Raw genomic sequence first — 16,710 nt, forward strand, 5'->3', positions numbered from 1 at the left:
CACTAACAACCGAACGTGACTGATGTACTATGTTCAGCCTGTAGGGTGTGAGTGATAGGCGGGTGATGTAACCAATCATAGGCTTCATAGGTCTCCCGCTGACCAATCGCTGCAGAGTGATGCTGGGCGCTGTCGGGGTGAGGGTTGGTTGTGCTGGGTTCCTCTCTCTCCATCTCTCCGGCGCTCTGCGGCTGATTCTCCCCAGCCGGTGACGGGTGCAGGCCGCTGTGTGGCGGGTGACCGGGGGGACGCGGGTGGTGAGTGCTGGCTGCTCTCCCGCCCGCTCCGTTTACACTGCACGTCCTGCGCACTGCGGAATAGACCCAGGAGCTCGCACTCAGCCCCTGGCTCAGGAGCGCCCCCTGCTGTGCACACGAGTTTCCCATAGAAGCCAGTGGGAGATGTCTGTCTCCTGCCCATTCATTGCTGTGACATCCGTGTCCGGTGGGCCGGGAGGATGTATAGCGGCTATTTACTGGTGGTCTGTGCTAATGGCCCCTCATGGTGCAGCCAGTGCTCCCCGATCTGGGGCTCTTCAGCGGCTGGGAAACTATAACTCCCAGCATGCCTAGAAAGGTTGTTCTCGAATATATCAGGGCATGCTGGGAGTGATAGTCTGACATCAGTTGAAGAGCCACCGGTTGGACACCACTGATTTAACGCTGAAGACCTGCTGGGGGTTGTAGTTCCCCAGCCTTTAGAGACAACTAGTCTAGAGCCGGCGGCTGTCAGTGCATGCTGGGGGTTGTAGTTCCCCAGCCTTTAGAGACAAGTAGTCTAGAGCCTCGGCTGTCAGTGCATGCTCCCAGCTGTTAGAGACAACTAGTCTGGAGCCGGCGGCTGTCAGTGCATGCTGGGGGTTGTAGTTCCCCAGCTGTTAGAGACAACTAGTCTAGAGCTGGCGGCTGTCAGTGCATGCTGGGATTTGTAGTTGCCCACTCACAGGAAGTGCTGAGGTTGTAGTCCCACTGCTCTGCACATTAGCTCATTTCTTATATGCTATGATGGCCTTGAGTCACCGTATAAACACATCTGTATGGGCAGATGACTGTCAGAGTTGTGATCAATGGGGTCAGAGGTCGGTACCGCTGCTGTCAGTCATTGCATAATGCCGAGCTGCAGGCAGCCTGGACCTGTGTGTGAACATAGAGGATTGGTCAGATATTCCAGCACGCCTGGTCTCTGTGAACCAGTCCGAATCACTTTTTTTTTTTTTTTTTTGTAGGACTTTGTTAATCCTCTGTTATTCCTCCTGGAAATGTATAGTGGCAGCTGAGCGTTACCAGTTGGGGGTGCGAGCTTTACATTGTCCAGGCAGACAAGTGAAGGGGCATCTCCCAGTGATCAGCTTCAGTTTCCATGCAGAATAACAGAGGACAGTACAATGTATGAAATAGAGGATCAAAAGCCCCCTGGCTGCCAATAAGTGATCTGGTCCTGATAGCGACAGTACAAGACGTTCTCTCTCTTACTTACTTCTCCACTCACTGGCTTTTACATGCTCTTTGTTTCCTTGCACAATGCTGGCTGCAGAAAGAGTTGACTGAGAGGCTTGTCAGGGAGCTTGCACTTGTTTTGAAAGTCTGTGATTTCTATAGCTGTGTTTTTCTGAGCTCCTCTCGGGTGATTTATGACCAGGTCAATCTTCATCTCTTCTTTGATGTGGTCTTTGGTCATTAAAAAGCTGACAGGATTTTAGCAAAAGACAGATAAGAGGGGCACCATCTCCTCATAGGAACCATCTCACTGACTGATTCTCAGGTAACTCGTGGAAACCAAATGGTGCAAAATGTGAAATGAAGCCCAGTTTCAAAAGTTTTCTGATCCTAAATTAAATGTGTTTAGTTTGCCCCCCTGCATGTGCCATAAAATCTGCTTAGAGAGGAGACCAACTTTTGGCACTTAGTTGGATAACATTGCCCAGAAGTGTAAGGAATGGGGAGAGGGAGGAGGAAGAAGCAGCTGCACAGCGAGGCAGAGATGGCGCTGCACAGCGAGGCAGAGATGGCGCTGCACAGCGAGGCAGAGATGGCGCTGCACAGCGAGGCAGAGATGGCGCTGCACAGCGAGGCAGAGATGGCGCTGCACAGCGAGGCAGAGATGGCGCTGCACTGCTGTCTGACTCTTGCACAGAGGATGGCGCTGTTCCTGGTTGGGGGTCTTAGCAGTGGGACCCACACAACAGTCTAACCTTATCCTGATGAATACCCCTTATACAGCCTTTTAAGTATGGAGGCTTCATGGGGGCAAAAATATGCTCTATGCCAGAAAGAACCCACCCCCATGATGTGCCACCTAGTGGAGGAATCTACCCTATACGTCAATGTCTGACCTGATAACAAGCCTCTGCAGCACCACAAGTGATATTAGTGAAGCCAGAACCTTTAGCTAAGGGGATATTCCCAGAGTTGGAATTGCATGGGCTACAGACCACCGGGGGTCCGACTTCTGTCATCGCCATCTGTCCGGAGTAGTAGTGCGGGGCCCTGCGTCACCCGTAGAAAGTAATGTGATGGCCGATCCCCGTTTTTGTGCTGCAATCGCTCGTGATATTTAAATAGTCCCTTTCTTCTGTTACCATGGCGCCAGTGACACAATAATTATGCTTTTCCAGGCTGAAATGATACTGGATTCTTCTGCTGGTAGTGTTTTTTTTTCCCTTTTACATGACGATTTTTGCATTTCCAGAACAGACGCAGATAATCCAGGCTCCATCCTTTACCCAAGCTCATTGCCCAATATTCTCCTTTTTCTCACTGCCGGTTCACATGCTTGTAGTTCAGGTTGAGGTTGTGCTGGCGGTGAGCCTCCTGCCTGGAGAGGGAGCGCTGCAGTGTAAAGCATAGGGGTGCACTGTATTACTTGTAAGGCCCAAGCTACACATTAGATACGAGCGGGTGCGGGCCGTTTACATCTTCATGATCATTCTCCACTTATCCTGCTAATATACTGAAGTTTTATTGGTTTTCCAGGTGCACCTGAATTTCTTTTAAGAGGCTCCATAGGAAATAAAGGTAATGTGGTGAAAAGGGATTTTGTATTTTAGATGCTTTAGAGGGATAATGCTGGGAAAACGCCTTGGTTATAAGAGTACATACCTTTAAGTAGGATATGTGGTCCCCTAGGAAAGTAACCCCACTACATGTCAGTGCCCGCCCTCAGGGGACCTGCGCACCCGTCAGCGAGGGGCAGCTTATAGAAATCGCCTCCTTCCTTAAATGGAAAACAATTTAGTTCTGTGCTAATTTATTGCAGAGCGAACCCAAAATGGGGAAGAAAAGCCGAGTGAAAACCCAGAAGTCGGGGGGCGGAGCCACAGCAGCTGTGTCCCCAAAAGAGATGATGAACCTGATCAGTGACTTACTGCAGAGTAAGTAAGAAACGGTCTGTCCAGAGCGGGAAGAAAATAATGTGCTGTCATGAGGGGGAAGAGGTGATTGCCGGGACCCCCATATCCTAACAATGAAGATGTAATGTATGTACCAACAGAATAGTGAGTGCAGCTCTGGGGTATAATACAGGAGGTAACTCAGGATCAGTAATGTAATGTATGTACACGGTGACTGCACCAGCAGAATAGTGAGGGCAGCACTGGAGTGTAATACAGGATGTAACTCATGATCACTAATGTAATGTATGTACACAGTGACTGCACCAGCAGAATAGTGAGTGCAGCTCTGGAGTGTAATACAGGATATAACTCAGGATCAGTAATGTATGTACACAGTGACTCCACCAGCAGAATAGTGAGTGCAGCTCTGGGATATAATACAGGATGTAACTCAGGATCAGTACAGGATCAGTAATGTAATGTATGTACACAGTGACTGCACCAGCAGAATAGTGAGTGCAGCTCTGGGGTATAATACAGGATCAGTACTGTAATGTATGTACACAGTGACTGCATCAGCAGAATAGTGAGTGCAGCTCTGGGGTATAATACAGGATGTAACTCATGATCATTAATGTAATGTATGTACACAGTGACTGCACCAGCAGTATAGTGAGTGCAGCTCTGGAGTATAATACAGGATGTAACTCATGATCATTAATATAATGTATGTACACAGTGACTGCACCAGCAGAATAGTGAGTGCAGCTCTGGAGTATAGTACAGGATGTAACTCAGGATCAGTAATGTATGTACACAGTGACTGCAGCAGAAGAATAGTGAGTGCAGCTCTGGAGTATAATACAGGATGTAACTCAGGATCAGTAATGTAATGTATGTACACAGTGACTGCAGCAGTAGAATAGTGAGTGCAGCTCTGGAGTATAATACAGGATGTAACTCAGGATCAGTAATGTATGTACACAGTGAGTGCACCAGCAGAATAGTGAGTGCAGCTCTGGGGTATAATACAGGATGTAACTCTGGATCAGTAATGTATGTACACAGTGAGTGCACCAGCAGAATAGTGAGTGCAGCTCTGGGGTATAATACAGGATGTAACTCTGGATCAGTAATGTATGTACACAGTGAGTGCACCAGCAGAATAGTGAGTGCAGCTCTGGGGTATAATACAGGATGTAACTCAGGATCAGTAATGTATGTACACAGTGACTGCAGCAGAAGAATAGCTGGTACTAGAGATGAGTGAATCTTTCTGCAGGACCCTGGTCCTGTGGTGGCCAGGTCAGTATTCTGTGGCCACTGCAGACTGACACATGATGTTGCTGCAGGCCTGCTGATGTAAAGAATAGCTGCAGATGACTGCATTTGTGAGCTGATTTGCAGGGTTCCCATGCAGCGTCCACAGAATTCTGACCTGGCCACGGGATCGGGGTCCTGTGAATCTGTTTGCTCCTCTATAGAGTACAGCTGTGGTGTGTAATATTGTTAGACACATAAAGGTTTCAGTTCTTGATGCTTATCGTGGCCCTTGTGTTCTGGCAGAGTGCAGTAACCCCAGCTCCGCACCAGGGAGAGAGTGGGAAGAATATGTGCAGATCCGGGGACTGGTCGAGAGGATTCGCAAGAAGCAGAAAGGTCAGCAGATGCGCTGAACAGCCACCTTACGTCTGCACATGTCTCATCCAGGAGGCTTTTGAGCGTCTCGCTCTGTAATATTTTCTGATGTAGCAGCATATAATGTACCTAGAGCAGCATGAGATCAGATCCAGAGCTGATTCCCCCTCATGGCCTCTTCTAATCACAGCAGGTTTATCTGTCGTCTTTGATGGCAAAAGGGAAGATTATTTTCCTGAACTGATCCAATGGGCAAAAGAAAACGGCGCCTCAACCGAGGGCTTTGTACTGAGCGAATTCCCCAATGAGGGTTTTGGATTGAAAGCGACACAAGACATAAAGGTAAGTGTAGCCCAGTAATTACCCTGCACAGAGATCCCCCATGTCCTGAGACATATGGCGGTAATAGAGGGGTAGGTGTCGCCGGGTCTGGACTCCAACTTTATTATGATGGCTATACGTGGTAGTGGATCCCGCCTATAATAAGTGTGATCAGCAATGTCTGACATCAGGGGAGACAAGGATTGTGCATGTTAGATCTCAATATTCCTGATCTTATCTGTGGATGTACTGGGGGGCTGCAATCATTCTCCTCTTAGCTGGACACATTCAGAAATTACTTTCTCTTGACATCTGGTCTCCTGCGAATCAAACCCATAACCTCTATCTGTGCAGGTAGTAGCTAAAGCTTTGAGCCACAGCCTACATTGACCCGGTCAGTTCAGTTTGTGGCTCATAGCTCTAGCTCGTGCCTGCCAAGATAGGGGTTGTGGGTTTGATTCCTGGAGAATCAGCTTACTAATGACTTGCCCACAAGATAGACTGTTGATGTCTGATCAGTGGGGGGTATGACTCCCGGAATCTCCACTGTATTATCTGTCTTGGGGCTCATGTCCATATGTATGAAAAAAAAGTTCCGATACCCGGACTGAAAAAATGGGCAAGTGTTATGCAATCTTTAAACGGAACATCCGTATGTATTGCGATTGAAATTGATTTTAACATGAGCTTTTACATACAGCTGTTCTGTCATTTACACATCGTTTTCAAAGGAAATATTCTTCACAACACACACATATATATAAATATATGTATGTGTGTGTGTATGTATGTACAGTACAGACCAAAAGTTTGGACACACCTTCTCATGGAATGCTCTGTGGAATTATATACTTAATTTCAGTTGTTTCACACTTTTTTGTTATGTCTTATATTCTAGGTTCTTCAAAGTAGCCACCTTTTGCTTTGATGACTGCTTTGCACACTCTTGCCATTCTCGTGATGAGCTTCAAGAGGTAGTCACCGGGAATGGTCTTCCAACAATCTTGAAGGAGTTCCCAGAGATGCTTAGCACTTGTTGGCCCTTTTGCCTTCACTCTGCGGTCTAGCTCACCCCAAACCATCTCGATTGGGTTCAGGTCTGGTGACTGTGGAGGCCAGGTCATCTGGCGTAGCACCCCATCACTCTCCTTCTTGGTCAAATAGCCTTTACACAGCCTGGAGGTGTGTTTGGGGTCATTGTCCTGTTGAAAAATAAATGATGGTCCAACTAAACGCAAACCGGATGGAATAGCATGCCGCTGCAAGATGCTGTGGTAGCCATGCTGGTTCAGTATGCCTTCAATTTTGAATAAATCCCCAACAGTGTCACCAGCAAAGCAGCCCCACACATCACACCTCCTCCTCCATGCTTCACGGTGGGAACCAGGCATGTAGAGTCCATCCGTTCACCTTTTCTGCGTCGCACAAAGACACGGTGGTTGGAACCAAAGATCTCAAATTTGGACTCATCAGACCAGAGCACAGATTTCCACTGGTCTAATGTCCATTCCTTGTGTTCTTTAGCCCAAACAAGTCTCTTCTGCTTGTTGCCTGTCCTTAGCAGTGGTTTCCTAGCAGCTATTTTACCATGAAGGCCTGCTGCACAAAGTCTCCTGCTTAACAGTTGTTGTAGAGATGTGTCTGCTGCTAGAACTCTGTGTGGCATTGACCTGGTCTCTAATCTGAGCTGCTATTAACCTGCGATTTCTGAGGCTGGTGACTCGGATAAACTTATCTTCAGAAGCAGAGGTGACTCTTGGTCTTCCTTTCCTGGGGCGGTCCCCATGTGAGCCAGTTTCTTTGTAGCGCTTGATGGTTTTTGCCATTGCACTTGGGGACACTTTCAAAGTTTTCCCAATTTTTCAGACTGACTGTCCCTCATTTCTTAAAGTAATGATGGCCACTCGTTTTTCTTTACTTAGCTGCTTTTTTCTTGCCATAATACAAATTCTAACAGTCTATTCAGTAGGACTATGAGCTGTGTATCTACCAGACTTCTGCACAACACAACTGCTGGTCCCAACACCATTTATAAGGCAAGAAATCCCACTTATTAAACCTGACAGGGCACACCTGTGACGTGAAAACCATTACTGGTGACTACCTCTTGAAGCTCATCGAGAGAATGCCAAGAGTGTGCAAAGCAGTCATCAAAGCAAAAGGTGGCTACTTTGAAGAACCTAGAATATAAGACATAATTTCAGTAGTTTCACACTTTTTTGTTAAGTACATAATTCCACATGTGTTAATTCATAGTTTTGATGCCTTCAGTATGAATTTACAGTTTTCATAGTCATGAAAATACAGAAAAATCTTTAAATGAGAAGGTGTGTCCAAACTTTTGGTCTGTACTGTAATATATATGCATATAATATATTTTAACTTTTTTTCACAAAATATATCTGTGTCACTGACATCTATATACCTATGTATTCTATGTATATATCTATTCTATTATTCTATTCAAACCTGTCAGTGTACTGTATGCAGCACATGAAATGCCGGCTTTTCCATGGTGCGAGTGTATGTATATATGTGTGTGTATTGTATGTATGTGTGTTAGTGAGACACACACATGTATGTATTTATATTGCATTGATAGATACAAGAAAAGCCGGCACATAATCTGCCGTGTTCTGTAAAATCACTGCAGGAGCCGACAGGATAGAAGAGGTGGATTGCATACAGTAAATACAAACAGAATAGGTAGATACAGTGGGGAAATTAAGTATTTAGTCAGCCACCAATTGTGCAAGTTCTCCCACTTAAAAAGATGAGAGAGGCCTGTAATTTACATCATAGGTAGGCCACAACTATGAGAGTCAGGCTGCCGTCACACTATCAGTATTTGGTCAGTATTTTACATCAGTATTTGTAAGCCAAGACCAGGAGTGGAACAATTAGAGGAAAAGTATAATAGAAACATATGCACCACTTCTGTATTTATCACCCACTCCTGGTTTTGGCTTACAGATACTGATGTAAGATACTGACCAAATACTGCTAGTGTGACGGCAGCCTCAAAATGAGAAAACAAATCCAGAAAATCACGTTGTCTGATTTGGCAAGATTTATTTTGCAAATTATGGTGGAAAATAAGTATTTGGTCATTAACAAAAGTTCATCTCAATACTTTGGCATACACTGTTGGTGGTATGTTGGCCCATTCTTCCATGCAGATCTCCTATAGAGCAGTGATGTTTTGGGCCTGTCGCTGGACAACACGGACTTTCAACTCCCTCCAAAGGTTTTCTGTGGGGTTGTGATCTGGAGACTGGATAGAGACTGGCTAGGCCACTCCAGGACCTCCATATGCTTCTTACGAAGCCACTCCTTTGTTGCCCTGGCGGTGTGCTTGGGATCATTATAATGCTGAAAGACCCATCCACGTTTCATCTATAATGCCCTTGCTGATGGAAGGAGGTTTGCACTCAAAATCTCACGACACATGGCCCCATTCATTCTTTCATGTACACGGATCAGTCGTCCTGGTCCCTTTGCAGAGAAACAGCCCCAAAGCATGATGTTGCCACCCCCATGCTTCACAATTGGTATGGTGTTCTTTGGATGCAACTCCGCATTCTGTCTCCTCTAAACACAACTTTTGTTACTACCAAACAGTTCTACTTTGGTTTCATCAGACCATATGACATACTCCCAATATTCTTCTGGATAATCCAAATGCTCTCTACCAAACTTCAGACGGGCCCGGACATGTATTGGCTTAAGCAGGAGGACATATCTGACACTGCAGGATCTGAGTCCCTGGCGGCGTAGTGTGTTACTGATGGTTGCCTTAGTTAAGGTGGTCCCAGCTCTATGCATGTCATTCACTAGGTCCCCCCGTGTGGTGCTGGGATTTTTGCTCACCGTTCTTGTGATCGCTTTGACCCCCAAGGGTTAGATTTTGCATGGGGAGATTATCAGTGGTCTTGTATGTCTTCCATTTTCTTATTATTGCTCCCACAGTTGATTTCATCACACCAAGCTGCTTGCCTATTGCAGATTCAGTCTTCCCAGCCTGGTACAAGGCTACAATTTTGTTTCTGGTGTCCTTCGACAGCTCTTTGGTCTTCACCATAGTGGAGTTTGGAGTGTGCCTGTTTTGAGGTTGTGGACAGGTGTATTTTATACTGCTAACAAGTTCAAACAGGTGTCATTACTGTAAATATGAGTGGAGGACAGAGGAGCCCCTTAAAGAAGAAGTTACAGGTCTGTGAGAGCCAGAAATCTTGCATGTTTTTAGGTGACCAAATACTTATTTTCCACCATAATTTGCAAAATAAATCTTGCCAAATCGGACAAGGTGATTTTCTGGATTTGTTTTCTCAATTTTGACTCTCATAGTTATGGTCTACCTATGATGTCAATTACAGGCCTCTCTCATCTTTTCAAGTGGGACAACTTGCAGAATTGGTGGCTGACTAAATACTTTTTCCCCACTGTATATAGATGTTAGTGACAAATATAATTAGTACAGTGTGTGTGTGCAAATTACTGTACATGTATTTAATTAATAAAAGATTATTTTTCAGAAAAAAATAGCGGACTCCCGCTCAATTTTCGTAACCGGCAGGGGGAAAGCTGACGACTGGGGACAGATGTTTATAGCCTGGGAAGGCGGTAATACCCATGGAGCTTCCCAGACTATTAATATCAGCTCACAACTGTATACTTAGCCTTTACTGGCTATTAAAATGGGGGACCCCCCAAAAAAATTAAGTGGGGTCCCACTATAATTAATAATCAGCAAAGGCTATTCTGACTGCTGCGGGCTGGCATTAATAGCCTTGGGGCCATGTATACTGCCCCCCCAGGCTAAAAACATCAGCTCTCAGCCGCCCCATAAAAGTCGCATCTCTAAGATGCGCCAATTCTGGCACTTAGCCTCACTATTCCCACTTGCCCTGTAGCGGTGGCAAGTGGGCTAACAGTTGGGGGGTTAATAACACCGTCAGGTGACATCAAGCCCTGAGGTTAGTAATGGAGATGCGCCAATAAGACGTCCCCATTACTAACCCCATAGTCACATTTTAAGAAAACATACACCCAGAAAAAAGTCCTTTTAACCCCTTTCTGTTATCCGACAAACTATTCCGTCCATGTGACCTGGGACTTAATTCCCATGGACGGAATAGTACGTCACGTGCGATCAGCTGCGCTCACGGGGGGAGTGTGGCCGATCACGGCCGGGTGCCAACTGATTCTCACAGCTGACACCCGGCACTAAGTGCCAGGAGCTGTCACGGACCGCTCCCGGCACTTTAACCCCCGGAATACTGCAATCAAACAAAATTGCAGCGTTCCGGTGGCAAAGAGAAGTATCGCGCAGGGAGGGGGCTCCCTGCGTGCTTCCTTCAGACCTTCAGAACAAAGCGAGGATCTCCCTGCCTGCAGACCCCTGGATTCAAGATGGCCGCGGGGTCCTGCAGGGAGGTGGCTTCTCCGTGCCTGCTGAGAGCAGGACCTGAGAAGCCTCCTTCACTGCCTGTCATTACGCTGATCTGACACAGTGCTGTGCAAAGTGTCAGATCAGCTATCTGACTTTATACAGTGATGTCCCACCCTGGGTCGATGTAAAAAAAAAAAAAAATTATACTGTGTAAAAATATATTACTCTGTCGCCTCATTGGGGGACACAGGACCATGGGTGTTATGCTGCTGTCCACTAGGAGGCGACACTATGCATAATCTGAAAAAGATTAACTGTGGCTCCTCCTGTGCAGTATACACCCCTGGACGGCATCAGCCTTCTCCAGTTTTTGCTTAGTGTCGCAAAGGAGGCACACCTAAAGATTTTTACTCCGTTTTACTCCGTTTCCCGTTTTCCGACGGGATTACAGATGAAGAAAAGAGGGTCTCCTGTGAGACTCCCGGCATGGCTCCTTCCTCGGCCCCCTATTATGGGGTGCCCAGTTGAAGTTGAGATGGCTATTCCCCATGCTGCTCCTTCCCCAGCCCCTCGGGTGTTGTGTCATGATCTCAATGGCAAGAGAACATAGCATAAGCATATATAGGAACTAGCTCTTGGAAGATGGGAACTGAGCTGACCATGAACTAAACCTAACGCACAACTAGCAGTGGCCGGGTAGCATGCCTACGTTGATTCTAGATGCCCAGCCCAGCCGGAGGACTAAATAAAGCTAGCAGAGGAAAATATTAGTCCTAGCTCACCTCTAGAGAAATACCCCGAAAGGAGACAGAGGCCCCCCACATGTATTGGCGGTGAGTTGAGATGAAATAACAAACGTAGTATGAAAATAGGTTTAGCAAATTTGAGGTCCACTTACTACATAGCAGAAGACAGAAAGGACACTTTCATGGTCAGCTGAAAACCCTATCAAAAACACCATCCAGAAATTACTTTAAAACTCTGGCATTAACTCACAACACCAGAGTGGCAATTCCCGTTCACAAGAGCTTTCCAGACACAGTAACGAAACTACAGCTGTGAACTGGAACAAAATGCAAAAACAAACATGGACAAGAGTCCAACTTATCTAGTAGTTGTCTAGGAGCAGGAACAAGCACAGAGAGGCTTCTGATAACATTGATGACCGGCAAGCAACTAATAGAGCAGCAAGGTTATATAGCGACTCCCACATCTTGATGGGAACAGGTGAACAGAGAAGATGAAGACACCAGTTCAATTCCACCAGTAGCCACCGGGGGAGCCTAGAATCCAAATTCACAACAGTACCCCCCCCTCAAGGAGGGGGCACCGAACCCTCACCAGAACCACCAGGGCGATCAGGATGGGCCCTATGAAAGGCACGAACCAGATCGGAGGCATGAACATCAGATGCATTCACCCAAGAATTATCCTCCTGGCCGTATCCCTTCCACTTGACCAGATACTGGAGTCTCCGTCTGGAAACACGAGAGTCCAAGATTTTCTCCACAACGTACTCCAACTCACCCTCAACCAACACCGGAGCAGGAGGCTCAACGGAAGGCACAACCGGTACCTCATACCTGCGCAATAATGACCGATGAAAAACGTTATGAATAGAAAAGGATGCAGGGAGGTCCAAACGGAAGGAAACAGGGTTAAGAATCTCCAATATCTTATACGGGCCGATAAACCGAGGCTTAAACTTAGGAGAAGAGACCCTCATAGGGACAAAACGAGAAGACAACCACACCAAATCCCCAACAGAAAGCCGAGGACCAACACGACGGTGGCGGTTGGCAAAAAGCTGAGTCTTCTCCTGGGACAACCTCAAATTGTCCACCACCTGCCCCCAGATCTGATGCAATCTCTCCACCACAGCATCCACTCCAGGACAATCCGAAGATTCCACCTGACCAGAGGAAAATCGAGGATGAAACCCCGAATTACAGAAAAACGGGGACACCAAAGTGGCAGAGCTGGCCCGATTATTGAGAGCGAACTCCGCCAATGGCAAAAAAGCAACCCAATCATCCTGGTCAGCAGACACAAAACACCTCAGATATGTCTCCAGGGTCTGATTAATCCGCTCGGTCTGGCCATTCGTCTGAGGATGGAAAGCGGACGAAAAAGATAAATCTATGCCCATCCTAGCACAGAATGCCCGCCAAAATCTAGACACGAATTGGGTCCCTCTGTCAGAAACGATATTCTCAGGAATACCATGCAAACGAACAACATTTTGAAAAAACAGAGGAACCAACTCGGAAGAAGAAGGTAACTTGGGCAGAGGAACCAAATGGACCATCTTAGAAAAACGGTCACACACCACCCAGATGACAGACATCTTCTGAGAAACAGGCAGATCTGAAATAAAATCCATCGAGATGTGCGTCCAAGGCCTCTTAGGAATAGGCAAGGGCAACAATAATCCACTAGCCCGAGAACAACAAGGCTTGGCCCGAGCACAAACGTCACAAGACTGCACAAAGCCTCGCACATCTCGTGACAGGGAAGGCCACCAGAAGGACCTTGCCACCAAATCCCTGGTACCAAAAATGCCAGGATGACCTGCCAACGCAGAAGAATGAACCTCAGAGATGACTCTATTGGTCCAATCATCAGGAACAAACAGTTTATCAGGTGGGCAACGATCAGGTCTCTCCGCCTGAAACTCCTGCAAGGCCCGCCGCAGGTCTGGAGAAACGGCTGACAATACCACTCCATCCTTAAGGATACCTGTGGGCTCAGAGTTACCAGGCGAGTCAGGCTCAAAACTCCTAGAAAGGGCATCCGCCTTAACATTCTTAGAACCCGGTAGGTATGACACCACAAAATTAAACCGAGAGAAAAATAATGACCAGCGCGCCTGTCTAGGATTCAGGCGCCTGGCGGTCTCAAGATAAATCAAATTTTTGTGGTCAGTCAATACCACCACCTGATGTCTGGCCCCCTCAAGCCAATGGCGCCACTCCTCAAAAGCCCACTTCATGGCCAAAAGCTCCCGATTCCCAACATCATAATTCCGCTCAGCGGGCGAAAATTTACGGGAAAAGAAGGCACAAGGCCTCATCACGGAGCAGTCAGAACTTTTCTGCGACAACACTGCCCCAGCTCCGATCTCAGAAGCGTCGACCTCAACCTGAAAAGGTAAAGCAACATCAGGCTGACGCAACACAGGGGCAGAGGAAAAACGGCGCTTAAGCTCCCGAAAGGCCTCCACAGCATCAGGGGACCAATCAGCAACATCAGCACCCTTCTTAGTCAAATCGGTCAATGGCTTAGCAATATCCGAAAAACCAGCAATAAATCGACGATAAAAGTTAGCAAAGCCCAAAAATTTCTGAAGACTCTTAAGAGAAGAGGGCTGCGTCCAATCACAAATAGCTTGAACCTTGACAGGATCCATTTCAATGGAAGAGGGGGAAAAAATATATCCCAAAAAGGAAATCCTCTGTACCCCAAAAACACACTTCGAACCCTTCACACACAAAGAATTAGACCGCAAAACCTGAAAAACCCTCCTGACTTGCTGGACATGAGAGTCCCAGTCATCCGAAAAAATCAGAATATCATCCAGATACACAATCATAAATTTAACCAAATAATCGCGAAAAATATCATGCATAAAGGACTGGAAAACTGACGGAGCATTAGAAAGACCAAAAGGCATCACTAAATACTCAAAGTGGCCCTCGGGCGTATTAAATGCGGTTTTCCACTCATCCCCCTGCCTGATTCGCACCAAATTATACGCCCCACGAAGGTCAATCTTAGAGAACCACTTGGCCCCCTTTATGCGAGCAAACAAATCAGTAGCAACGGCAATGGGTATTGATATTTAACAGTGATTTTATTCAAAAGCCGATAATCAATACATGGTCTCAAAGAGCCGTCTTTTTTTTAACACAAAGAAAAAACCGGCTCCTAAGGGAGATGACGATGGACGAATATGTCCCTTTTCCAAGGACTCCTTTATATATTCTCGCATAGCAGCATGTTCAGGCACAGACAGATTAAATAAACGACCCTTTGGGTATTTACTACCCGGGATTAAATCTATGGCACAATCGCACTCTCGGTGCGGAGGTAACGAACCAAGCTTGGATTCTTCAAAGACGTCACGATAGTCAGACAGGAACTCAGGAATTTCAGAGGGAATGGATGATGAAATGGAAACCACAGGTACATCCCCATGAGCCCCCTTACATCCCCAGCTCAACACAGACATAGCTCTCCAGTCGAGGACTGGGTTGTGAGATTGCAGCCAAGGCAATCCTAGCACCAAATCATCATGTAGATTATACAGCACCAGAAAGCGAATAATCTCCTGGTGATCCGGATTAATACGCATAGTTACTTGTGTCCAGCATTGTGGTTTATTATTAGCCAATGGGGTGGAGTCAATCCCCTTCAGAGGAATAGGAGTCTCCAAAGGCTCTAAATCATACCCACAGCTTTTGGCAAAGGACCAATCCATAAGACTCAAAGCGGCGCCAGAGTCGACATAGGCGTCCGTGGTAATAGATGACAAAGAGCAAATCAGGGTCACAGATAGAATAAATTTAGACGGTAAGGTGCAAATGGAAACAGATTTACCAAGCTTTTTAGTGCGCTTAGAGCATGCTGATATAACATGAGTAGAATCACCACAATAGAAACACAACCCATTTTTCCGTCTAAAATTCTGCCGCTCGCTTCGGGACAGAATTCTATCACACTGCATACTCTCTGGCGACTTCTCAGTGGACACCGCCAGATGGTGCACTGGTTTGCGCTCCCGCAAACGCCTATCGATCTGAATAGCCATTGTCATGGACTCATTCAGACCCGTAGGCACAGGGAACCCCACCATAACATCCTTAATGGCATCAGAGAGACCCTCTCTGAAAATCGCCGCCAGGGCGCACTCATTCCACTGAGTAAGCACAGACCATTTACGGAATCTTTGGCAGTAAATTTCCGCTTCATCTTGCCCCTGAGATAGGGAAATCAAAGTTTTTTCTGCCTGAAGCTCCAAATGAGGTTCGTCATAAAGCAACCCCAAGGCCAGAAAAAACGCATCCACATTGAGCAACGCAGGATCCCCTGGTGTCAATGAAAAAGCCCAGTCTTGAGGGTCGCCCCGGAGCAAGGAAATCACAATCCTGACCTGCTGTGCAGGGTCTCCGGCAGAGCGAGATTTCAGAGACAAAAATAATTTGCAATTATTTCGAAAATTCTGAAACCCGGATCTATTCCCCGAGAAAAATTCCGGCAAAGGAATTCTCGGCTCAGATACAGGTGCATGACAAACAAAATCTTGCAAATTTTGTACCTTCGTGGCGAGATTATTCAAACCTGCAGTTACACTCTGAAGATCCATTACAAACAGGTGGACACAGAGCCATTCAAGGGTTAAGAGGAGGTAAGAAGCAGCTAGACAGCAATTAAGGGCTAAGCAGCAAAACTCTGAGGGGAAAAAAAAAAAAATTTCCCTTCAACACTTCTTTTTCTCCTGCTTCAGCCCAAACAATTAACACTTTGCGGGCCGGTCAAACTGTCATGATCTCAATGGCAAGAGAACATAGCATAAGCATATATAGGAACTAGCTCTTGGAAGATGGGAACTGAGCTGACCATGAACTAAACCTAACGCACAACTAGCAGTGGCCGGGTAGCATGCCTACGTTGATTCTAGATGCCCAGCCCAGCCGGAGGACTAAATAAAGCTAGCAGAGGAAAATATTAGTCCTAGCTCACCTCTAGAGAAATACCCCGAAAGGAGACAGAGGCCCCCCACATGTATTGGCGGTGAGTTGAGATGAAATAACAAACGTAGTATGAAAATAGGTTTAGCAAATTTGAGGTCCACTTACTACATAGCAGAAGACAGAAAGGACACTTTCATGGTCAGCTGAAAACCCTATCAAAAACGCCATCCAGAAATTACTTTAAAACTCTGGCATTAACTCACAACACCAGAGTGGCAATTCCCGTTCACAAGAGCTTTCCAGACACAGTAACGAAACTACAGCTGTGAACTGGA

At 46.5% G+C, this 16,710-nt stretch overlaps 1 protein-coding gene across 2 annotated transcripts in view; it reads left to right on the top strand.

The window, feature by feature from the left end:
• The first annotated feature begins 49 nt into the window (after positions 1–49).
• The window catches only part of SETD3 (SET domain containing 3, actin N3(tau)-histidine methyltransferase), a 55,740-nt gene continuing 39,079 nt past the window's right edge, over positions 50–16,710 (top strand). The window contains exons 1-5 of one of the 2 annotated variants that reach the window (XM_077267352.1): positions 50–137; positions 2,973–3,014; positions 3,256–3,370; positions 4,898–4,990; positions 5,160–5,311. In XM_077267352.1, coding sequence (XP_077123467.1) covers positions 3,268–3,370; positions 4,898–4,990; positions 5,160–5,311 — 348 coding nt within the window. In that variant the 5' untranslated portion in view covers positions 50–137; positions 2,973–3,014; positions 3,256–3,267. Of the gene's footprint in view, positions 258–2,972; positions 3,015–3,255; positions 3,371–4,897; positions 4,991–5,159; positions 5,312–16,710 lie in introns of both variants that reach the window. The other variant, XM_077267351.1, reaches the window with a different exon arrangement.

This window comes from Ranitomeya variabilis, chromosome 1, assembly GCF_051348905.1.
Source record: "Ranitomeya variabilis isolate aRanVar5 chromosome 1, aRanVar5.hap1, whole genome shotgun sequence".
Taxonomy (NCBI): Eukaryota; Metazoa; Chordata; class Amphibia; order Anura; family Dendrobatidae; genus Ranitomeya; species Ranitomeya variabilis.